Raw genomic sequence first — 25,617 nt, forward strand, 5'->3', positions numbered from 1 at the left:
CAGCGATGCTCAGCACAGCCTTGCAGAGGGGTGAGCATCCCAGCCCCACAGTGACTTCCCCCGCTTTGCAAATCCAAAGAAATCAGGATTGTAATGTCACAGTAAAGCCCTGCTTTTATTTTTTACCCCGATACTGGCTCAGAGCAGTACGATGAGGCAAAACCCCCAAGACGCTGTGCCATGTTTTCCTTGGGGACATTGAAAACAGCAATAGCAATCCCCCAGAACTGCAGGGTCATCGCCGTTCCCCCATTACTGCTGCACGTCCCCTAGCAAAGACCATCACCTGGGTACAAACAAATGTGATCCAGAAAGCAAGGGAAGCTGACCTCTCAGGAGCTATTTGGGGGATTAAACTGATTGGGATTGGGATTGGGATAGCGCTTATTGGGAATAAACCTTGCTTGCTTCTTCAGAATCTCACATATACAAAGCACCCTCCTGCTCCTAAGCCAAAAGCTCCATGTTCTTTCATGGGCAGAGAGAACAATTTTCAGGTCAAGAAGGAACCGCACCAACCCTATATCTCACATGTTTTGGAAAGGCAACAGCATCCTTTAGAGCACTTTTTTTGCAGGCTGTGTTGGAAATAGCCTTGCTGGATGCAAGCAAGCCACGGCAGGGGGTTTAGGGCATCTTCATACCCATGCAACTGCCTCCCAGGTAATGCTTTTTCTTGCTCAGGTGTCTCAGCACACCCCTGAGCACACCAGCCGGACTGCAAACCCGAGGTACCCGCAGTTACAAACACCATCTTCCTCTAACTAAACCAGCCATTTCCTATCTTCTGCAATAGTCTGGCTGCAGTCATGGAGAAATATGAATTTGTCTGAAGATTAGGATCCAAGCACTCGAACTGCCACTTGGAAATAAGTGAGAAAGACAAACCTTGGGTTTCTGCAACTGGAATTAAAGGGGGCAAAATAATGAAAGACCACCTTTCCAGTATGAAGTTTTTTGCACAAATTTGCTAAATAACCCTGTAAAGCTTTAAGTTTCATGATGCAACAGGATTTCTGCCACCTCCCATGTCCTGCCGGTGTATGAGGGAGTTCACCCAGCCCTCCATGCTCCCCAGCAAATGCTTGTTTTCCCCAGAGAAAACCATTCCAGAAAGTTGCCTGGAGTCTGTATTAGCCATGAATCGACACTGCAAATGCAATGAATAGATTAGCACTGGAATAGGGTTTGATTTCAGCCTTAAAGTGAGTTAAGATCAGCTGTTTTCCTGGAAAAGGGTTGTTTAGAGAAAAATCCTTAAATTTCTGCTTATCTGAACTGCAGAAATAACCCCGGGAACAGAGCCTGCAGCCCTTCACTGATGAGATTCCCATCTCTCCACTTAATTTACAGAGGGACCTCATCAAAGAAGACAGCAGATGTACCCGGCGCAAGCCCCAGCACAAGGAGAGCGGCCACTGCTCAGACCCGGAGTGGTGGTACCAACACATGGTGAAGCAGTGTGGGCACGGGACATGCCACCACTGCTCTTTAGACCTTGGTAGAGCCATTGAGGCAGCCCAAGTGCCTCTCGCCTCCGCTCAATGAATAACTCCTCCGAATGAATTCAACTAGCAACCGCCGCACCGGTATTTGTTAGTTTTCTTGCTGGATAAGGAGCTGCCAACGCAGAGATAAAGCCTGGTTGATACCTATTATGCAGCACCTGAGCCCATTCAGTCACCACCTGCAGAACCTTTTCATGGCAGAGCTCAACAATTTCGCTTCTTCTCGCTCCTCGTCTGCTGTCAATCGTTCCCCATTCGGGCAGGAGCGGCAGGCACAAAGCGCGTCTCCCAGGGCACGCACATCATCTTCTGCCTTTCCACTTCAAGAGGTCTATGCTGAACCGTGGCATTGAGGCACCCAGCCGGCTGCGAGCAAGCGATGCTGTAGATCACAAGGCCAGAGACCGCCTACTCTTGACACCAGAAACAAAGGCAGACGATTTGCATCTTCAGACAGATCTCAGCTTATTCACCGCTGAAGTACGTATTCATAAACAAATACTTGTCGTCTTCTCCTAAACCTCTCCATCCCACCCGCTGGCAGAGCAAGGAGGTTGATGACACATGCCCTGGCAACCTGTGGTGACCAAACCCCAGCCAGAGCCGAGGGGCAACAGGGACAGCCGCGACGGGCAGCTCGGGGAGATGCAGAGGTCTGTCCCGGGGTCCCCAGCATCCAGGAGTGCACCTCAACCCATGGCATGACCTCAGCTCACAGCCTTCCCCCCACCAGCCCTGTCAAAAGTCCTGGCCTCGTGGCCCCATCCCGCTGCAGATGCAACTCTCTATTCAAAATGAGTTTTTGAAGTGTTCAGCCAAGCAAGCCAAATCCCAAATTGCTTTATAAACACTCTGCATTTCACCAGCGTGGGCTGAAGACATCAGCAATGGGAGCAAAGCCAAAGCGACTTGCAGAGGAACAATTTGGGAGGGATGAGTGAGGAAGAGCTGGAGCACTGCCTCTTGATATTTTTGCCATTTGATGGGAAAACAGTCACATCCATCCCCCACCCACTGGGGCTTTTTCCCCACTCCTGCAATATTGATGGCCATCACCTCTATAGGGTTGAAGACCTGAGCCTGGCTTCTGCTCAGGAGCAGGAATAAATTCAGAGCTGATGATACGGCAGTTGCACGCAGGTCGCGATGCCATTACTTACCGGTGTTTTGTGCTTTTCTTCCCCCTGCCCAACCATCCACACAAATGCCCATTAAATTAAATAGGATCATTTGAACACCCCAAAGTGATAAATGCCAGACCCCAGGAAGCTCATTACTTGCTAGTATATTGATTTATGGGGAACCAGCTAAGATACCATGGTGATAGCCAGCACTATACACCCAGGGGAGACACAGAAGGAGAGAGTGGGAATTAATAATAAGTACTTTAATATAAAAATACGTCTGCTAGCAGGTTACATCTGTGCTTGAGGAAAGACAGAGCAAAGGAGGGGCTGCCCAGATGCTTACACATTGCCCATCAGTTTACTGATTTTTCATATTTCATGCAAATGAAGAAATCTTTGGGGAATATTAAGAAAGATATGGCCACAGCAACCAGAGCTGCTGAGCTGGGACTTATTTGGCAGGGAGGGGAGGAGTGAGTACTGCACACACCTGCACGTGCCTGAGTTATTCGGGAAGTTTTCAAGCTCTTTCCATATATTGGCTTGTTTTTCTCTTTTACTGACGTCTGGCAATTGTGCTTTTGAAACTAGGCAGCCACAAACGTGTTTCACAAAATGGAAAATTAAACAAGGCTGGAAGAGCAGGAAAGGGAGAGGTTTGGGTTAACTTTTATCCCTAGGCTTTATGTTCCTCAAAATCAATATGAAATATCGCATCCTTGACGCACGCTCTCCCTGCTACATCAGCATGAGCGAAGCAGAGAGGTGGCATCATCCAGCCCCACCAAGGGATGCTCAGGGCTGGTTTCACTGGGATTTACCACCCCTGAAACTTCCTGGTGAAGTGAATCAGCTCTTCTCTGAGCCACACATACCCAGTGCCCTGAGATCTAGCATGGAAATGTTTCAGCCCCAGCACTACAACTTTTATTTCATTTCCCCCCTCTTTGCTGTGCCCACTGGCAAGCAGAGAGCCACCTTCCCCTCTGCTCCCATTGCTTTCAACAAAGCAACATCTGGTTTCCTTCCTCCCCAGGCACTGACAAACACCATCCATCCTCACTGGACCATGACCAGGGAGGAAAGCAGCAGCCGAAAGCTTCACAGCAGCACAGTGCCATGAAATGCTGGACCGGGAGTCCACAGACCTGATGCCGAGCATCAGCATCCATCGGGGCCTGGTCCCTTCAGGGGCACCCCGGTACTTTTCCCAGCAAACTCCACCTCCAAACTGAACTCTTACATGAGCGTCCCAAAGCAACCCCAATGGGGAGGCAGGGAATTTGTTACTTGCCACGAGCAACACTTTTGGCCATAGCAAAACCTGCATCCCCAGCCTGGAGCTCTCAGCGACGCAGCTCCTGCTTTGCACAGAGGAGCCTCTGCAGAGCAAAATTAGCATGGGAAAATAGAAAAGCCCTGAAGAGACGATGCTCCCATCGTCCTGCACTCGCTATCTCCGCCCGATGGAAGCGCTGCCTTTTGATGGATAGTACTTAGGAAGCAAAATTTTCCTCCCAGCAGCTGGCACACGAGATAACTACAGCCAGTGCAGCCAAACCACAAGGCCTGGAGGAGGAGGAGGAGGAGGAGGAGGAGGGGGAGGAGGAGGAGGAGGGGGAGGAGGAGGAGGAGGGGGATCAGCCTCCCTGAAAAGTAGCTCCAACTCCATCACAGTGTTGGAAAAAACCAAGTTATTTAGAAAAAGCAAACTCCGTGCATTTTTATTTGAAGGAGACAGTGTCAGAGGAGACGAGCTATTCTACAGCTGCAGGGAAAGAGCCAAGAAACAGGTGAATGCAAAGCAGCCACAGGCCCCAGTGGCTTATCTAAAGCCCTGGTTGCAAACAAGTCATCCAAAAGTACTTGATGCTTCGGGTGCCACTCGTTGCCTTTTGAAAGGTTGTGCTCATAATCAGCTCTGAGAGGGCTGGATGGGTGTACAGAGATGTGCAAAGGTGCTTTGACCTCTCCTTGCTTTTGAAGGAGCCTAATATATTCTCTGCGCTCTGATTCTCCTGCTATTTTGATCTTCAGGACGGAAAAGACATTTTAAGAAATACCTTCTCTTGAATAGAGGAAAGAAGCAAGTATTTTGATGGAGACAGCTGCTTCACTAGAACTCAGCTCCACTTTGGAACAGCAATAATAATTATTGTCAATAAAAAATTAATAATGCTGTCACAGGAGGGATCTATTTCCCTGGCAGCCTCCTCTTTGGCTAGGCAGGAGGGTGCCAGCACATGGATCCCCCCACAACCTGCCCCAGGAAACAGCCCTCCCTGGCCCCAAAGAGGATCCCTGGCATTGAGGATGCTCAGAAAAAATAAGGACTCATGCTGAGGTGTCACTCAATAACAAAGGGAAGAGCTGGCACCAGCAGAAAGACTTGGTGGGACCATCTCTCAGCAGGGCACTTAATCACACGCTTTCCCTTAAACACCCGATTAAATCCCTTCCTCTCTAGTAAAGTGCTTCAGCGCTGAGTCTCGCTGCCTTAAGTACTTTCCCTGAGAAGTCACGGCCAAAATAGAAATATTATGGCATTCTGAAACACTTTTAAAATACAAAGGAGAACTTTCCCCTCGAGCATCCCCTGCCAGAGGAGTGTGTTAAAGTGGTGCTAACAAACAGCCGCTGGCAGGGATTTGATGCTACAATGGGTAAGAGAAGCACGGCCAGCACCAAAGCATCCAGCTGCTATTTTGACATCAAACACCCTTGCAGAGGATCAAGCCGCTGCCTTTCCCCATCCTTGCCATTCTCTTTGCACAGGGTATTTTGGTTTCTTCCCCAACTTATCCCACTCTGCAAGCTGCCAAAAGCAACGGTGTCTCCTGGTGGAAGTTATATACTCACTTAATGTATATATTAATACACATATCGACTTTCCTGTTGTCTGTCATTATCAAGATTTATCCAGCCTGATGGCCTCTTATTGATTGCAAAGGAGTGTATTCCCATGGGTCAATCAATTCTGATCCAGCCTGTGGCATGAAGTCAATACCTATTTATTATATGATCTACGAGCTCCATTACTTTAACTGCTGGGAAAAGGGAAACACAGCAGAAAGTAAGAGGAGGGAAAACAACCAAGAGGCAGGGCAGGAGGTGATGATCTGGCTCCCAAAGCGGGTGCTTGAACCTGGGGAGGGTTAGGGGAGGCAGGACCTCATGGATTCTGCTCCCAGAATACACCCATGAGTGGGGAGAGAAGGGCCAGACCCTCTCAGAAACACCCAGCTCTGGGATGTGTGGCTCCAGCCCAGCATGGAGGAAAGCAATGTGGCAGCTCTGTGCCTCAGTCTCTCTCCTGTTGAGCAGGATTTAGAGCTCCTACTTAACTCTCCAGGGCAGGAAAGAAGGCTGATGGATGCATTTTGAGATCATTGGGTTGCAGTGAGGAGAAAAAGCCAATTTGTTGTTCATTAAAGCCCAAACAGCCAACATTGCTCCACCGAGAGGAGAACGGGCTGTCTGCAAGCAGCACGCACAGGCTTGTGCAGCTGGTCCTGGCCCCACAGAGCCCCCACAGGGGAAAACCAAGCAGCCCCAATGTGCTTTGTCTTAAGTGCAAAGGCTTACACCCTTCTCCACTTACTCCCATCCTTCAAATCACATTAAATATCCACTTGGCCCCCAGCTCCCTAAGCATTAAGATTTACAAGCCCCAGATCCTTCGCAGCTGAGCTGGGACACTGTCAATGTCAGGAGGTTTGGCATGGGGAAAGGCTTGGAAGACCTGAGCATTTAAAGCCGAGCTTTGTCCAGAGCTCCACTGTGCCCGCAGGGAACAGGCTCCGGGGATGGGAAAGGATCCCCTGAGAGGAGCTGGGCTTGTCCCTCCTGGCAGCAGAGCCAAGCATTAGACATTGCCAAAAGCCAGCACAGAAATAAATTATTAAATCAAAATAAACCCCAACATTTAGCCCACTCAGTGCAAGAAAGTTATCTTGTAAGATACAGCTGTAGCATCTCAGATATTCCTACAATCCCCCGCTCTCACACCTTCCCTATCAATTTGTAGCAGGTGCTGCATTCCCTGTTATTAAATCCAGTGTGCTTTGCCACAGAGGAAAAAGAGCAAACTCTCTTTTCACCTTTGGTATCTCAGACAAGGAGAAGGCCTGGGTTGGTTTTCATCCCCAGCACTCAGCTCTCCCCACTAACCACCAGATCCAGGGAAGGGTTTGGGAGCTGCTCCCTCTCTGGCAGAAATACTCCAAGTTCCTCTGCTGAAAGGCACCTTCGACAAATTAATTCTCTTTATATAGTCCTGCCATGGTCAAGCTTAATTCCTAATGTTCTTCAGTGTTCTCCTTAGTCTTCCCAGTGCATCACAGCAGGGACATAAATCATGGCCACGCAGCCCCAGCTGGGACTGCCAGCAGCCATCGAGTTGGCTCCCAGTTGCACCCTGTAAATCTGGAGTCATTCTGGCATCACACCATGATGAGAAAGAGGCCAAAACCCAGCCAGACACACCTCAGAGTGCAAATCCCAGGGTCTTTGAACAGGCTTCTAGCACCACATTTGAGGTTTTAACTAAACACCAAGTAATCTTCTTAGAAAAGCTGCATCAAATCCCCCACGCAAGTCAGCGGGAGCTCAAAGCATGGGCAAACTCCAGCTCAAACCTCCTCTCTCCTGCCTTTCAGACTGCTAACCTCACTCCCTTCTTGCAAACAACATTCCCACCCAACAAGAGCCATCGGTGTGCCCCCAGAAAGCTGCACCCAATGTGCCGATCCCCCCCCCCCTTTTCATTACAGACTCTTTGAGACCCAGGAGCCTTGGGAAAGATCAATAAGCATTGAAACCCCCCTTTTTTTCTCTTCCCCAGAAGGAACACCCAGAATGCTAAAACCTGGTAGTTTCTGCAATCCATTACCTTCGTGGGTGGCTTGAGCCATTTTAATAGCATTTGAAAACTGTTAGACTTTGTCCTTTGAAGGACCTCCTGGGTGGCTGAGGCTTTACGTCCCCTCCCCATGCTGCCACCAATGGGGGCCAGGACCAAGAGCCCCGAGGAGCTGACGTGAGCTTACCCAGGCCTGTTTTTGTCTCATTCAACACCAGCAAAACCAACTTGTCATTTGCCTGTATGCAGCATAAGTGACATTTTTTCAGTCCTTTCATTTCCACCGGGGTGAGGACTTTGATGCTGTTTCATGCTATCCATTATGCAGCGCTCAAAGCACCAAGGCTCACATTTGCTTTTGCTCAAGACTAATTAAGATGAATGTTAACTGTCCCCACCGCTCATTACCCAAGAGAAAATCTATTAGCAGCTCTGATGGAAGTGCTCTTTGGAGTCACCACCTCCTATTGCCAAAAGATGCTGAATTTCTTCCTTTCCTTTCTGGCCCAGACAGTCACATTGAGAGACAACTCAAGAACCAGAGACTTATAGAATGGTCTGGGTTGGAAGGGACTGTTAAAGGTCATCTAGTCCAACCCCCCTGCAGTGAGCAGGGACATCTCCAACTAGATCAGGTTGCTCAGAGCCCCGTCCAACCTGACCTTGAATGTTTCCAGGGATGAGGAATCTACCACCTCCCTGGGCAACCTGTGCCAGTGTTTCACCACCCTCACCATAATAAAAAATTTCTTCTTTGTACCTAGTCTGAATCTACCCTCTTTCAGTTTAAAACCAGGACCCCTTGTCCTGTCACAACAGGCCCTACTAAAAAGTCTGTTCCCATCTTTCTTATGAGTCCCCTTTAAGTACTGAAAGGCCCCAATAAGGTCTCCCCGCAGCCTTCTCTTCTCCGGGCTGAACAACCCCAGCTCTCCCAGCCTGGCCTCGCAGCAGAGGGGCTCCAGCCCTCGGAGCATTCTGTGGGCTCCTCTGGCCCCGCTCCAACAGCTCCATGTCCCTCCTGTGCCGAGGGCCCCAGAGCTGGAGGCGGCGCTGCAGGGGGTCTCACAGAGCGGAGCAGAGGGGCAGGACCCCCTCCCTCGCCCACCTGCCCGCGCTGCTGGGGACGCAGCCCAGGGCACGGTTCGCTTCTGGGCTGTGACCGCATTGTTGGCTCATGTCCAGCTTTTCACCCACCAGTACCCCCAGGTCCTCCTCTGCAGGGCTGCTCCCCATCCCTCCATCCCCCAGCCTGTAGTGATATCACAGGTTGCCCCAACCCAGGTGCAGGACCCTGCCCTTGGCCTTGTTGAACCTCGTGAGGTTCTCACAGGCCCACCTCTCCAGCCTGTCCAGCTCCCTCTGGATGACATCCCATCCCTCAGGCATGTGAACTGCACCACTCAGCCTGGTGTCATCTGCAAATGTGCTGAGGGCGCACTGGATCCCACTGCCTATGTCAGTGATGAAGATTAATCAGTACTGGTCCCAATCATCTGGCCAGACCAATGGTTAATGCAGAGAAAATCAGAGCATTAACCCAAAGCACCACGCCATCAGCAAGCCACTGCCTCAGTTTCACCTCCCAGCTTTTGCCCATGAGCCGTAGTGTTTGGAGGGAGAGATTTCTTTCTGCTAATGAGACAATCCTTGAATATCACAAGCAAGCAGGAAGGAAAATGTAGGGATGTGAAAAAGTAAAAATAAACCCATCTATAAATAACTCGTCTCCGGCAGCACCAGGCAGCGTTGCATGGTAAAGCCCCTTCCTGGGATGGGGAGCTGCTTCCAGCATGCCAGCAGGAAAATGGAGATTTCTTTAACAGCTACAAGAAATTTATCTTTTCTTGGTGGAAAAAACATCATCAAGCCATCACCTCTGGGCACCCAGGAGAAAAGGGGCCTCCTCTGCACCAGCCAGTTTGGCTCCAGGGATGCATGTGGGGAGGAGCGGGCAAGGAAATTTAGACATCCTGTATTTGTATCTGTAATTAGCCCCATCAGACAGCTGGGACTGATTTCCCCCGCTCCAAGCAAAGCCTGATTTAAAGTTATTCCCACAAACCCATGGGGAGAACTTGAGTCCCTTCGGAAGAATCCTGTTTGAGGAGTGATGCTCTCCCCTGCATGAGGCTACCAGCCTCCCTCCTCCCCCAGTGCCACATCCTGGACCATTCCCAGTATATTTAACCATTCCCAGTCCAGCTAAGGCCACACTGTCCTCTTCCCAGACTCACTCCCTACAATGCCCAAGCAGCAGCTCCCAACTGTGCCACAGCAGAAGAGTCCCCATGGCTGTCATATCCCTTAGGAAAGACCAAGAAGCAGGGCCAGATAAGGAAACATGCATGGGGTGGAGATCTCCACATGGCTAGAAGGCTTTTCCTCCACAGGAGATGATCAGAGACATCCCAAGAACCCCACAAGAAAGTTGAGCCAAGGATAAAGCAGACAAGGACTGCAGGCACAAGGGCAAGGGAGCATCCCTGCGCTGTCGCCCCGGGAAATGCAAGGGATGCTTTGCCCCGAGAGCCCCAAAGGTGCCTCCTGGGGAAGCACCAACAGAACATAGACCCACGGAAAGCCTCCAAGGGGAATAAATTGTGTCTGGAAACGACCTCAGGGCTAAGGGATATGCACTCATGCAGTTCTGGGCTTCCCAAAAATTCCCTGAGACTGAGCGCTGAGTCCTCTTCAGCATCCCCCTTGGTTTTCCTGCATCCTCATGGCCAGCCCACCACCAACACCGGCCACGAGCCAATCACACCCCAGAAGTCCCAACAGGAGAAAACCAAACAGGGTTCCAGCTGCAACTGAAAAAACTATTGTGATGTTGATTCAGCCTTCGAAGAATACAGATAAAAGCAGGTTGCCGGTTGTAGGCAAAGAGCAGGCAATGCTTGGAGACGTTGCGAGCACAGGTTATATTTAGGGCAATCCAATAAAGCTGTGCTTTGACCTTAAAAAAAGGGACCAAGTGCAGCTAGGGAGAAAAGCAAAGTGAGCAGCACGCTTCGCAGACCTCATATTAATGCATCAAGCTACTGCAGCGCACATATTTATTTTGTCAAGCTGTCAAAAATGGCACCTTTATGGTTTTATATAAAGAGGCATTAGAATAGAAAAAACACTTTGCAGCTAAAAAAAAGAATATATTGCCCGGGTTTTGATACTGAATAGGATTGAAAAGCTGAGTGAATAGAGGCTGCAAACGGATCGCAGAGCAGAGCAGGATGGAGAAGCTGCATTCTCCTCTGGGTAGAAGTGGCAATGCTGCCTGGTGTAACACAGGGACGGGGTCTCTGATGCATCGATCAATACATGTGTTTACACACTTTTCAAAAAGCTTTTGGCCTAAAGCTAGCTAATAGATGGAGATCTGAAATGCTGCTGAATTTTCCCAGATGACTATTTTTTGGTCCAAAATAAAAAGCGTATTTTTTCCAGTCCCCAGCTGGGGAGAGCTAGCCCCCATTTGGGGTCACCCTGTCTCCAGAGGATGCAACTCCTGAGCCAAATTCAGTGCATGTACCCACCAGAGCAAGCGATGGCATGAGGAGCCACAAACCTGGATTGAAATCCATTCCTGTTGAGGAAGGAGGGGAGCAGAGCAAAGCCCTACCCCAGCACCCACAGAGCCACCCCAGCTGGGACCAGGGGACCAGGAGGTGCCGCTTTCAAGGGGACATTAGGAAAGGATGATGCAGTATTTCATTGGTAATGGTTGTCAGAAGTGTTGCCATTTCAGTGCAGGCTTTTTGAAATGCTCACAGGAAGAGGCTGGAAATTCAACCTCAACTTGGGGAAACTTCTCCTGAGCATCACCAGCCACCTAGCCATCAGCTCTTCAAGCCCATCCCAAACTCACTCTTATTAGTCCCATACCCAGTTTTGGGTGTAATAGAGACAACAGCTTTGGGAAAGGGAGGGAATGTCTTGACTTATCTTGCAACGTTTCCCACATCCTCAGGAGTGAGGAGACCCCCATGGTCAGGCTCTGGTCTCATGGAGCACCAGCTCTCCTTGCAAGGGCCCAGTTTTCCCACCTCTGCTGCCGTTCCGGCCATTTCATGGACCATTGGCCCTAACACTCACATCCAGCTGAGCTTTCGGATACCCGAGCTGTTTTCTCAGCACCAAGTTATTCATCAAACCTGGTGTCTGCATGTGGCCAGCCGCTCTGCACAATTAGAGGACTTCCCGTGCTGTGGCAGCACTCGAGCAGGGTCCAGACCCCATCACCAGGGGCCGACAAGGGCACCACACAAAAAAAACCCAACCCAGAACAGAAGCTGCCAATCCCACCAGGTTACACCCCTGCTGGTTAAAACAAACCATTCCTGCCTCAAGCTCCACTTCTACAGGAGAGGAATATGCCTGGACTCACTTAAATCAGTTTACTATCATCTGCCTTACAGTATAAATCACAGCAGATGGAGAACATCCCTTTGCTAGGGCAGGGAGGCACAGCCACCCTTGACTCCTGGTAGCATTTGATGGCAGGAAGGTGTTTTGGAAAGCAAAAATTATTCCGGCTGAGCACGAGGCGTTGAAGCTTACCTGGTGATGATGGCAAGGTGGGGAGGGCTCATGCAAGCTCCCATGAAGAGCACCACATTCTCGTGCCGGGTCTGCCGGTACGCCATCACCTCCCTCTTGAAGGCCTTCAGCTGGTCCTCATTGTCCCGCTCGATGTCGATGAGGCGGATGGCCACCTCCCCGTGCCAGCGCCCGTGAAAGACCTGCCCAAAGCGGCCCTTGCCAATGAGCTCGCCAATCTCGAGCTGCTCAAAGGGGATGTCCCACTCCTGGAGAAAGATGCTGGTCTGGCTGGCCTTACGGGGGAAGTTGCGTGCAGAGAGGAGTGAGAGGTTCATCTCTTCAAAGTCATCCTCAGACTCCTGCGCCTCCTCAGTACCTTCCTCGTTCTGGTGGACAGGAAAAAGGTGAGCACAATTAAACAGGGAGAAAAAAAAACCAAACCCGTGACCAAGGGAGATAATGTGGACAAAACCCACTAACGCACCTACTGCTCCCTCAGACCCAGAGAAACCAGGCAGGTACCTTCAAAAGGCAACTGGGCAGCTGCATTTTATACAAAGCCAGCAGAAACCCAGATTTTGCAGGGAGGCTTTTATTTACCCCAGGGTTAAATGTAAGAGAGCGGCACACTGAGGCATTTAATTAATTTGCCTGAAAGCAGCGTTTCATCCTACCCCTGTCAAGCTGTGTTCTGCTAATACCGACTGCTCCCAACCCAGCACCCCTGGGTCTGCAGCCCCCAGCCCCCTGGGACAGGTCTAGCTTTTTTTGATGCTCTGTATATGCTTTCTACAGCATTTACAATGCCCATTAAAAGCTGCATCTTTGTCCTCATGCTTCACCCCTTTCCCTCCACCACATTTTTAATGCATCTCAGAAAAGCTCATTGAATTATAAACTTGAGGGCAGACACGAAGCCCTTTGGGGTCCCTCTTCACGGGGTGGGGACACGGATGGCTGGGCAAGAACAGGCCTGGCCATTAATTCAATTATCAGCAATTTCACTGCACAGATGCTAAACTTATCTGGTTCCTGTGAAATGTGCCCCAAGTTGTATATAAAATAAAGGCCCGTTAAGCAGAGGAGCGAGCCCAGCCATCTCACCTCCGAGGTGGGCTCCACTTCAATTTGAAGCAATGGGTTTCCTTCCAGGCTGTTAAAAGAATTGCTGAATTACCACCAGGTAAAAACACAGGTGGGGAGCACGCGCAGGCATCGAGTCCTGCTTCCCGCTGCATGGTTCTGCACCAGGACTAAAGGGATCAGGGAAAGAGAAGTACCAGGCTTGCTGCTCATTTGGGAGAGCAACACCTTCCCACCCACACCCTGGCTGCCTCCATCCCCCAGAACGGCCCTGGGTGCTTACACGGGTGGGGGGAGGATAGCAGGGATGAGCAATATTAATTATCGCATTAATTAATATTGGATATGTGAGGTTTCAGGATGGATTTGGTGATGCGGGAGCACACAACCAGGTCTCCATTCCGTTGCCCAAAGCACATGGTGCTGAGGATGCACCATCACCACATGCCCTGGGAGGCGTCACCCTGGGCTAACATGGGGTAAGGGACAGATTTAAACCCTCACAGCTTTTGACTGTATCGAGGCAGCAGTGGGGCAAGAGTTCATGGCGTTTTTAGGTGGTTTCTAAGATCAGAATTACCTTCCCAACAAACACCAGCCAAAGCAACAATCGTGGGTGATTAGCAGCCAGAAGAGAAGAAAATGGGTTTTTCAATTAGTTTTGAGAAGTGGAGGTTTCAGAGACCCTCCCTGCAGTAAAAGCACCCAAATTTATCTACTTTCCCAGCTCCCTGGGTCAGGAGCTCCTCTTTTTCTTCTCCACTTACACAGCATCTCCCACCACCAGGTCCACAACCAGGGTCTTGCTGCACCCAACAGTTAACAGGGAATTAGGGAAATTCCATGGGGAACATCAGCTGGAGCAGCTCAGGTGGTTTCAAGCACAATATGGATATATTATAAAGTATTATCATCGTCATTAATAACATAAATAACAGCATCCCCTCCCAAAGGCAGCAAGAATCACAGGGGAGGCATAACACGCCCCAAGCCGCTTGGGCGCAGTGGTCCTGTGCTTCTTATCCCATTCAATTGCCACTAAAGAGCTATAAATCCCAGGGCAGGCACAGGTGCATATACAGAAAAGGAGCCAACCCTGATATTTTAAGCAGCATAGAAAACCCAGGTGGATGCAGACAGCTTCTGCCGTCCATCACGATGCGTGGGCAGTTCGCAGGAGGAGTAGTCTCCTCTGCCTGATTTTTAATCCAGGCACGAAAACCTGTCTCCCAAGTATCTGACTGTAGGGAGCAGAGTCTGCTTTTTAACCTAGCAAAGCCTGGGGTAACCTCAGCAGCTCCCGTTGGTTATTTTTCAATGGGGGGAGCAAGAGGAGAATGGCACATTTTGCATATGGAAAGCTATTTTCCCACAAAAGCCTGCCAGACCTATGCCCGATACCTTGCTTTAGGTGCCAGCCCTACACCAGACACCTTGCTTTAGGCAGGGAAGGGAAAAAAATAAAAGGCTTTGACTTCACCACTTTGCCATTAATTTTCCAGCTACCAGCCACCGGTGGGGACAGCAGCTCGGTCCCTGTCTCTCCCATCACCTCCTCCAGAGGCGAGATCCACCGGACCCCCCAGCAGTTGCCAATGCTGTTGGGAGAGCGTGGGCGAACCAGACACAAACCGTATCACAGCCTAGAGTGAGACCCTATCTGTTAAACTCCTGGCTTGGTAAATCCTTCATTTATAATAAGGACGAGCAAGCAACCCTGAACTGTACCGTGGCTGCAGGACGCTGCAGGGGCAGCACAGGCGCAAGGACCTTGCTGAATCTGATGATCTTAGAGGACTTTTCCACCCTTAATGCTTCTATGAATGCCAGATTTGATGAAGGCAACCTGCCAGGGAGAGCTAGTCCTAACACCAATTAGATACTGCATTTCAAAACTAATTTCAGTGCAAAGTTTATTGGACTTAAAAATATTACAGCTGGGGCTGCAAGAACTGCCTTTATTAAAACTATCTCAAAGACCCTGATTTTCTGCTTATAATTTAGTAAAAGATTAATCGCTTGGGCTTTGGCATCTTGTGGGTTTTGCCTCAGACTGAAAGTTAGATTTTTTTTCTGGGGGTTGTAAATCAATTCCCTACCCTCTCCTTTCGATCTTTCTCCTCCCCGAGACATGAGCCAGAGCCGTGAGCTGGGTTAGGGCAGCAGGAACACTGGGGGATCACCACGACCATCCACCCCAAACTGCCCAAAAGGCATCCCTGCATCCCAAACTGGTCCTGCAAAGCCAGGGAGGCACCCATGGGTGCCTGGAGGAGGCAAGGTGCAAAGGATGTGCTGCCTGGGGAGGGGAAGGTGAAGGCAGCTGGGAGGAAGGGAAGGCACTCACATGGGGTTGGAGTTGACGGGGTGGAGGACCACCTGCGGGGCTCGGGTTGGCGTCTCGGGGACTACATCTGGGGAGAAGAGAGTGGAGTGAGAGCGGGCTGGGAGGCACCAGGAGCCCCTTCCAGTGCTGGGGACACCCAGGGGAACTAAACCCCACTGAAAACCTCCCTTTGTCCCCTTAGCTATAGCTGGGTATAACTTAGGGCCACCCAGCCCTGCACCATCTTAGAAGTGCATGGTCCTGCGACAATATACTGGTTTGGGGGAGAAATCCCACTCCAGCACAACCCCCCTCACAAATTCAGGGGTTAAGAAAGCCAGACATGCACCCACCCCCCGAGGAATATCTCAGGACCCTGCATTTCAGGAGAGACTTTCAAAGAGACTTACCTGGGAAAATGAACTGCTGCTTGTACTTGTAGTAATGGGAAGCTGGAAGAAGATAAAAGTGGGGTTAAACACCAACCTGCAGAGCCAGACACTGGAGAGACTCTAACCTGTGCCCAGTCCTGCACCATGAAACGCCACCCCCAGATCCAGGTCCCCCTCTATATGACCCAACCTCTCCCACCTCCATCTCTCCAGAGGATGCCACCCATGACGGCACGCAGGGTGCCCAGGCCAAAAATTTAGGACCTCAACCCTCTAACAAACTGGCTGGATTATAACTTAATTTTTGCCACCATCAGCTACTGCTCTATACCAGTAATTAACATTTGGAGAGTGCTGATGTCATCTGCAAAGTCGCTGCTGGGATTTGGATGTCTGATTGCCAGCAAAAACCTGCAGGGTTTGAGTGCTGGGCCTCTGACCGGCCTTTGGGAACCACTCGGCATCGCAGAGACACTGAGTGATGCGTTTGCAGCTGCTGCCCATCTTTGCTCAGTCCAGCCCATCTAACTGTGCATCTTTGCCATGCTTCAGACGCGCGTCCTTCCTGGGCTGGCTGCCTCCCTCCCAGTGCACCGAAAGGACCTGGCAGCTGTCAGGAGCAGCAGGAGCTGCTGCCCAAAGCCAGCACTGCAGAAGGGCTCTGAGTGGTGATACCCTCCATCAGCTCCCTGTCACTAGCAGGCAAAACCCAAGGCCTGATTTGACTCACGCAGGCAGGCAGGTCATGGGTATGAAGGAAGACAGAGCTGCTGAGGCCACCAGAGGTTGGCACCAGCTCAGAAGGCACCTTCTCCTTGGGCTTCAAGACCACAAAGACTGCCCCTCAGCTTATCCTCTCCAGCTTTTAGACTCCGAAGACCGACCTCAGCTCTGCAGCGGGACCTGAGCACCCCTAAGCCAAGATCAAAGGAGGCTCGAAGGTAATTCTGGCAGAAAAAGGTCACCTTGTTGCAACTTCCAAGCTCAAATCCTAATCCCCAAGATGACCATCTTGAAGAGATGAACCATGGAGAACTTCCCGCACAGGAAAATGAAAGCACAGTAAGTCCTGCTTTGTCTACCCACTTGACTGGCTCCCACTCGCCACAGGGCTCTGCTCATCACGGGCCTTAAAGCAGGGAGCAACCCCCTCAGAACTGGCAGGGTCTGAGCATGCCCCATTCAAACCCTGCTGGCCAGCAGGTGTGCCAGGGTCTCCCTGCACTGGCTCAGCTGTGGCAGCAGCAACAGCACGTCCAGGTCCCCATAAGAAGATGCTGCTGCCCACTGTGGGGGTTACTTCCGTGGTTTCTGCTTTAAACTACATGAAATCACATCTAAAAAGACCTGCAGAGAGGTCTCTGCTCCAGAAGTGATGCATGACAGGGTCACCAAATGCTGGACCCTCTGTCCTGTACCCCCAGACCCAGGCAGGGTCCATGCTTGCCCAGGAAGCAGTCTGGGGACATTAATCACTGCAAGCCCAGCTATCACACTGCTGAGACATCAGGATCCTTTGGCTCTGGCTAGACCTCCACAAACTCAGTTGTATTGGCATGGAAACCCACGCCACGTACTCAGGTTTGCAGCCACACCGTGGACTATCCTCCCAGCACTTGGAGGCTTGAGGGCTGCAGCTGGTGAAATCCCAACCTGGGGAACGGGAGCCAAGCCCCTCCTCACCAGATGGGTCACATCAATCCTTGCAAAGCCCAATGCTTCCTACTAGCTCCTCTGCTGTCTTCCTCGTGCCACTCCAGCGAGCAAGACTTGTGCACAGCTGTAGCCTCTCCAGGCACACGAGGACCTGTGTTGTTCAGTTTTTATTTTTTTCCAGTTTTTGGAAATGTTTGTTATTGTGGTGATGGATCCTGCCAGTCAAATCCTCCCTCACCGCCCTCCTCCTCCTCCTCTCTAGCTGAAGGCTTGTCAAGGTGGAAGGGAGGAATCACCACTGTGCAGCAGGATCAGCAGAGAACAAAGGTGCTATATGGTTCCTCCAGAGAAGCAGTCACGACCCTCCTTCCTACCTGGTCCAGCTCATTAACCCTGGGGGTTTTGGGATGCAGGAGGGACCCCAGCCTCCCGGATGCTGCCCTGTCAAAGAGGCTCAAGGCCACGGGCCAAACAGGAGTCAGCATCCCTGGGCCAGCCAGGAGCAGATGGGTCCCAGGTACCCAGATAAGACTCAGTGGGACAAGCTACGTCAGACACCCCCAGCATCAGCTACTCTCCACTATCACCCCACGCACGCTGCCAGCAAGGCAGTTGGCGACCCATCAGCCCAAAGACACAGTGAAGCCAACCCAAGTTACCCTTGTAGAGGGGTAAGACCTTGTTTCACGTTTGTTGTTCAGGCAACGCAGCAGGCACACGCCACAGACAAGTCATGCCTGGAAAGGTTTTTGTAGCCCCAAGTGCAGCAGGGTACAAGCAGAGGTTGTGCTGGCTCCATCCTTGGGGCTTTTCAAGACCTAACTGGATCAAGCCTGGAGCTCTGACCCTGCTTCTAGCAGGAGATTGCACTGGAGACTCCCAAGCTCCCTCCCAACCTGAATTATCCTAAACTCGTCTTTGTTGCTCATTTCTGCTTCCAACTTTTCCCCATCCCAGTGTAAGTCCAGGCAGGAAAGCAGATGGAGCAGATCCTTACCCAGAGGACACCCCAGGGCACGAGCCCCTCTCACCGGGCAGATGTGAAGGTGGGGAGCCCATGGGGAACCCAACACGATACCTGGTAAGTTGAACTGCTTCTGCTGGTGTGGGCACTGCGGGGAGGGGTGCAGGGGGGACGGGGGCGTCGCGCTGGGCGGCAGCGGTGGGGCCGGCGAGGAGGGTGTGGAGGAGGTTGTGGAGGAGGGGTTGCTGCTGGAGTCCGGCTGGTAGGGTACCGGGATGTGGTCCTGTGGAACACGGGGAAGGAGAGAAGAAGAGAGGAGCCAGTGAGAGCAGTGCCAGTCAGTGCCACCCCAAGGTGCTCCAATGCAGAGGACCCTGGGTGACATGTGAGACCTACACAAGTCATCGCAGTCCCTTGTTTCCAGAAGCCCTAGAAAACAATCAGAGCCCCAGCCTCACCTTTTTCAAAGCCATTTGTGTTCACAGATTGCACCAAGGCCAGAAACGGGGCTCCTCTCCCACCCCCTCCATGCTATGCACCCACAGCTGAGGGCTCCCCAAATCCTGCTGGCTTTGCAAAGTCACGGCCATCAAGCCTGGAGTCGAGGGCTGCATCCCTGGGGCTCAGTCCTTAGACACAGCAAGGATCTGGCAGCTTCTGCTGACCTCCTTTGAGCCAAAATCTGTGCCTTGCTTGGAGCAGGGGGTTGAGCTGAGGTAGATTCGAAAGGATCAGCCAACGCATCCCAAGACATCCCCTGCCCATCATTGACCCTTCCTAATCAAGGCAAGGACAACAGCTTCGAGTGTACCTCTCCAGGACACACTGCGATGGGTAAGGAAAGGCCATCTGGGAGCAAACAGGGATGAGAACCTGCCTGGACAAGGAAAACTGAGGCCAGAATTTCCCACCTTGCTCGTGACCTTGCTCCCCAACTTGGAGACACTTAACAGGGTCTGACCTTCAGCAGCACTGATCACTCCCACCTCCAGACACATGCACTCATGGCAAGATCCCTCCAAGGTTAGAAAATCTGCATGAGCCTGCCCCAGCAGGTAATTTTGTCCAAATTGATTAATTTTTAAATGAGCTGGGCTTTCCAGAAAACCCACATACATTTTATAGAGACCATCCTGACATAACACAACAATCTTGTCTAGGTAAACTATTTTTTAAACCAACACTGAAGGCCACTAACAATAAGATTTCAATGGTATTTGCAGAGAACAGGGTATTTCTAAAGAAGTGCTTTTAGAAACAAAGTAAGAAGGAGCCCCTGTTGCTTAAAGCACATTTCTAGAGGAAACTTTAACCAGAATGGGAGTCCTCAGGTCAAAGCCATATATATATATATATATCTCCACATACACACACACTGTGCATCATCATGCTCTGGTTAGAGAAAGGCTAGGAAGGGTGAAAAGGACTGCACGGCAGAGGCAGAAGGAGAAACAGGGTTGATGTCCTTCACACCCAAAGCGTTTATCAGTGAGGTGAGTCACTTCCCCAGTGCCTCTAATAAAACAAAACAAATCACTGGAAGGACGGGCACTAGAAAGAAAAAACACATCTCTCTTTCTTTTGAATAGTTGTAATCGTTCTCCAGCCTCAAAAAGGCATTTGTACCACCCCATAACAATAACAACAGAGCAGATCACTGCACTAAGAATCTCCTAAGAGGTTTAGGTTTAAAAACTGCATCCAAGAGAGCATCATCCGGTACACAGCCTTTGCTGAGACCCAGCAGATGCTGAGATGCAGGAGGAGCTGGGGGTCCTGCCAGGGCTTTGGGAAGCCAGGGTTTTGATGACCTGTGATTTCCCTCGCTTCGAGCACTTCCAGCCTGCAGATAGATACCTCCCCCTACACTACCTCTGGCTGCTGGCGAGAAATTTTCCACTGAATGCAACAGGCTTTAAATGTCATCAAAAATAACCCCATTGCCGTTTTATTGCTATTAATGCAGGGCAGAAGCAAGCAAGCCAGGCACACTGTCAGGTCAAATTCCGGGCTTGTTTTATTTGTTACAACAAATTTGTTATTTACAGAGGTTTCAGGTGGTAGCAGAGACATCAAATCACCCCAAATTCAGCTTAGACCTGGAGACTGAGAGGCCGCAATGGAGCAGCACTGGTGGGACACAGGCTATTTTGAAAGTGCTGATGCAATTTTATTTTTAAAAGAAATCCCCTCAGCGGATGCACCCCACACTGGGAAACCCAAGAGGTGAGGGGTTCGCAGCTCCGCTCGCAGCGCGGCTCATCCTACCTCAACACCAAGCTCACCCTTGCTCCACTCCTTAAATTAGAATCATAGAATCATGAAGGTTGGAAAAGGCCTCTAAAATCATCAAGTCCAACCCCCAACCCAACACCCCCAGGCCTCCTCAGCCATGTCCCCAAGTGCCACGTCTGCACGTTTTTTGAACGTCCCCAGTGACTCCCCCACCTCTCTGGGCAGCCTGTGCCAGGGCCTGACCGCTCTGGCAGGGAAGTCATTGTTCCCAAAACCCAACCTAAACCTCCCCTGACACAGCTTGAGGCCATTCCCTCTCGTCCTGTCACTGGTGACTTGGGAGCAGAGACCAGCCCCCCCCTCACTCCAGCCCCTCTCAGGCAGCTGCAGAGAGCGAGAAGGGCTCCCCTCAGCCCCCTCTTCTCCAGGCTAAACCCCCCCCAGCCCCCTCAGCCGCCCCCCAGCACACTTGTGCTCCAGACCCTGCCCCAGCCCCGCTGCCCTTCTCTGGACACGCTCCAGCCCCTCAAGGCCCTTCTTGTCCCGAGGGGCCCAAACCTGAGCCCAGCATTCGAGGTGGGGCCTCCCCAGGGCCCAGCACAGGGGCCCCATCCCTGCCCGGCTCCTGCTGGCCACACCAGTGCTGACACAAGCCCGGGGGCTGGTGGCCTCCTTGGCCACCTGGGCACTGCTGGCTCATGCCCAGCCGGCTGTCAGCCAGCACCCCCAGGGCCTTCTCCGCCGGGCACTTCCCAGCCCCTCTGCCCCAGGCCTGGGGCGTTGCCTGGGGCTGGTCTGACCCAAGGGCAGGACCCCGCACTTGGCCTTGTTAAACTGACCTCAGCCCATCGATCCAGCCCATCCAGATCCCTCTGCAGAGCTTTCCTACCCTCAAGGAGATCAACACTCCCACCCAGTTTGGTGTCATCTGCAGATTTACTGGGGCCACATTTAGTCCCCTCATCCAGATCATTGATAAAGATATTAAACAAGGCTGGCCCCAACACTGAGCCCTGGGGAACCCCGCTTGTGATCAGCCGCCAGCTGGATTTAGCTCCGTTCACCACAATTCTCTGGGCTTGGCCATCCAGCCAACTTTTTACCCAGCAATTAGCTGGGTAAATTAGCACCGATCCATGGCATTATTTTTTTAATTTAAGCCCCCAAGCAGCTCCTAGACATGCACTGAGAGACATGAATCAGTCTGATGGCTGTGGATGTGCCTGGAGACCTATGGAGCCACCTGCAAGGCTTCGTCCTGGCAGACGACTGAGGGGCTTGGAGATGCCCCATGCTGGTGACAACCCACCAGTCCCCTCCTGCCCCATAAGCAATGTTGGGGCACAGCACCTTTTGCTCTTAAATTCCTTCTTCTAGAAATTACTCTCCAAGCTGTGCTCCCACCCAGCAAACAGGATTCATGCTCTGGGGAAGAACGTGCCCTGGGAAAGCTGCTCCACTTTGTGCAAGGGGCATCCCCACTGCAAGAGCTAAGGCAAACAGGGTGGCTCAAGAGACCCTACTCAGGTGGCATCTGACACCCTCATCTGCAAGAAGAGCAGCCACACAAAAAGAACCAGGAAAAGCCACTGTATTTTGGCAATGCAGGTTGGTCCCCTCTGGCAGGAGGTGGGCATGCAGGAGGTGGGCATGAAGGGGGTGTTGAGGGCTGGGAGAACAGCTCACCTTGTTGAGTTTGTTGGTTTTGGGAAGCGTCTGGCTGACGTGCAGGTCTGAATACCTGGGGGGTTTCCGCAAGGGGTTGTTGATATCGCAGGGCACTGACTCTGTCCGGACTAACCTTGCTGGATTAAGAAGGGAGAGAGGGGAAGAGGGGATGGAGAGGAGGGGGAGACAGGTGGAGAGACATCAAAGCTTCGAAGGAGCACTTGGAGGACACCCTGTGCTTGCAAACTGCTCTTGAACTGCTCTTCAAAGCAATCCCCCATGGCATCTCCAGCCGCTCGGCTCCTGCTCCAGGATGGCAGCCAGCCTTCAGGCTCCCCCCTGTGCCCAGGCTACAGCCAAACCCCACCCCCGACATGGGCAGCTTAAAGCACCCCGCAGTGGGTTGTGAACTGCACCCTTCTCCCCCCACTGAGGGGGTGCAATGTGGGGAGGCTCAGCAGCCACCATGGCCACCCCACAAGCCAGGGGGTCAGCCGTCATCAGGAGGAGGCACCATCCCCCTTCCTTGTTGCAGCTTTTCAGGGCAGGGGGAAGGAACCAGCTCAGAGCACCCTGCTCTTGGTGGAGAGATTTCTGGGGAAGGAAAGCCAGCCTGCAGCCCAGGGTACTTGGGAACTGGCCAGCTGCAGGGCAAGGCATGTAAAAGCTTTTGGGGGGGGCTATTTCACTGATGCTGAGGCCACCCCAAAGCCACATACTCCTTGCTCCTGTGCTAAAACACATAGCAGGCAACTCCAGCTCTTGCAACATCACAAACGGCAGCCATAAATCCTAATTTCTGCTCATCCCAGGAGCCCACCTGCCCCCAGCAGCATGGGATGCTGCTTTCCCTGCCTCCTGGTCAGGGTTTGCAGCAGCTCGGAGCATGTTGGAGGGCCTTCAGCCCCTTCCACCCAAATTTGCTGCAAGCAAGGGCATAGGGACTGGAGTGGAGGCTGCAAAATTACCTGCCTCCGAGCCACAGCATTGCCACTTGCCTTGCAAGGTGCCACCAGCGCAATGCATTCCCCCGTGATTAAACCAATGAGCATAGTTTTGGTGGTATTTAACACAGAGTAACGGCCTTAAGAGCTCAAGATTCAAGGCAATGGTAATTGGAAGCGTTTCCCTTAGGCGGTCGCAGTCCTCTGGCCATTAGGGAGCACTCGGCCACAATCTGGAAGAAAAGAGGTGGGAAGCGATGCCCGTCGTCTTGCTGCAAAGTTCTCCCTCCTCTGTGGATTTTAGGACGGGCTTTCCCATAGGAGAGCGGGATAAGGCAGCTCCGAAAACACCACGAGCATCCGCAGGGGCACGGCCGTGTCCCCGTGGCAGGGACCCCCATGCACCGACAGCGCCGCGGGAGATTTCGGGTGCACGCGTCCGCCCTAAGCTCTCGACGGTAGCAAAAGGCTAAAACCTGTTGCACTTACCCCGTGCGGTGGGGAATCTGAAAAGAAAAGGAGGCAGGGGAAGGGTGGGTGGAAGTGGTTTGCAATGCAAATCTGCCTCGCCCCGAACGACTCGTCTCCCTACAAGCGGAAAAAACGGTGGGTAAAATTTTCACAGAGCGCCCAAGCGGTTCGGGAGCCTCCGTCCCGCCGGCCGTCAGCGAGGGTCGGGCTCCCGAATCGCCCGGGGGGCTTTTGAAAGTTTTACCTGGTGGCAACATCCATGGAGGCAGAAGGGGGAAGAAAGGCCCTTACCTCCGCGGTGGATGATCAGCAGGTGACACGGAGGGGCCTCTTTGGTGCATTTGTTGTGGCACTTGAGCCTAGCAGGGAACAGAGAAAACGGTGTGAGAAGCGAGGATGAAGGGAATGTGGAGCATCACGGTACAGCCAAAGGGATGCAGCTCGGAGCAGCGAGCATCGCTGCAGACTGGGGACCCTTTCCTCACCCAGAAAGATGACTTGATGTAATATTCTAGTTGTGCACAGCCTTTGGGTGCTCGCTGCCTGAGCGGTCCCACGGCAAACCCTCCCAAACCCCTGCAATCCTGCAGCTTGCGCTCGGGAAGGCCCGCGATTCCCAAGCCGCTGCCTGGGCACAGGGATAAGAGTGGTATGGGATACACGTCGTCAGAGCATCAGGGCTGTTGGCTGGGAGGACGCAGGGGCTGCACGCCCTTGGCAAACAAGAGCCATGGTGGTGCATCTGCCCCAATGGAGGGGGCGCAGCCCTGCCTGGGGGAGCTGCCCAGCTCCCCTCTATCTCCACCAGCTGCAGGGGATCAGGCGCCCGCCAGCCAGCTCCAGAATGCCCAAAATTGTCATTTCTGCCAGCCTTGGCTGAAATAAAAGGAGCAAAGACCCACACTCAGGGGAAAGCCATTTCTCCTTACTGCCATCCAGTGCTAACGCTGCTTTATGCTTAATTAAATTCAGGAGCAGCAGAGGGGAAGGAAGTGGCTGCCCCAGCCCCCTTTGGCTCCTGATGAATCTCTGCCATTGTGCCCTCCCTCCTAGCTTTACTACCAGGGCATTTAACAAAAATAATGAGAGCATTTATGGCTGCGTTGAATATTCTGCAGAGCTTTGCGTAGTTTCACAGAGCCAGGAGTCTATGGAGGGCTTCACCCCGAGTCATGCATATAGGCATAAGCAGGCTCCCACTGCCCTGAAAAGTTCCTGTTCATTCTTAATTAGGGATGGAAGCGAGTCCCTGGCTCACGCTCTGCCACAGCGGCCCTGGCAGAGCGGGGACAGTCACAGGGGGAAAGGCAAAGAGGAGGAAAGGGTTTAAAAAAACAAGGGCAAAGGATGAAAAAAAAGACAGCAGCTACAAGTCAATGAGCTGGGTAATGAAAATTCAGGAGCTGTGCGTGTTAGCTTTTATTACAAAGCCATTCCTAGAGGGAAAGGCAGAGATTAATTCAGTATTTGAGGCTTCAGGGGGCTTGGGGTCTGTTTGTTTGTTTTACCTGCTTGTTCCCCTCCTGTTTCTGGGGAGAGCAGCACCGGGGCTGAGTGGCTACAGCAAAGCCAGCGGACCTAAATACTTTGCGTTCACCCTAACTTTTTACAACCAGCAAATTTATTTGCTCTTTTCTGAGCAACTACAGCCAGCAGGACCAACAGAGAGTCAGAGCTGCAGCATGGCAGGGGCAGGTCCCAGCATCCCTTCTGCGGCACAGGGACCAGCCCCAGGGCAAGCACAGCAGGCAGGGCTTGCAGGCAGCAAAGCCTCCGGTTGCTAGAGCATTGAATGCAGTAGGGACCACCACTTTAAAATATATATATTTGATAACACCAC

At 51.9% G+C, this 25,617-nt stretch overlaps 1 protein-coding gene across 1 annotated transcript in view; it reads right to left on the reverse strand.

The window, feature by feature from the left end:
* KSR2 (kinase suppressor of ras 2) overlaps positions 1–25,617 on the reverse strand; it is an 82,082-nt gene that overhangs the window by 13,427 nt on the left and 43,038 nt on the right. The window contains exons 8-15 of the mRNA XM_064466429.1: positions 24,069–24,136; positions 23,796–23,894; positions 22,381–22,499; positions 18,574–18,742; positions 15,858–15,899; positions 15,469–15,535; positions 13,143–13,191; positions 12,057–12,424 (exon numbers count right to left, since the gene is read on the reverse strand). Of these exons, the coding sequence (XP_064322499.1) occupies positions 12,057–12,424; positions 13,143–13,191; positions 15,469–15,535; positions 15,858–15,899; positions 18,574–18,742; positions 22,381–22,499; positions 23,796–23,894; positions 24,069–24,136 (981 nt within the window). The remainder of the gene's footprint in view (positions 1–12,056; positions 12,425–13,142; positions 13,192–15,468; positions 15,536–15,857; positions 15,900–18,573; positions 18,743–22,380; positions 22,500–23,795; positions 23,895–24,068; positions 24,137–25,617) is intronic.

This window comes from Phalacrocorax carbo, chromosome 15 (genome assembly GCF_963921805.1).
Source record: "Phalacrocorax carbo chromosome 15, bPhaCar2.1, whole genome shotgun sequence".
In the NCBI taxonomy this organism is placed as follows: domain Eukaryota; kingdom Metazoa; phylum Chordata; class Aves; order Suliformes; family Phalacrocoracidae; genus Phalacrocorax; species Phalacrocorax carbo.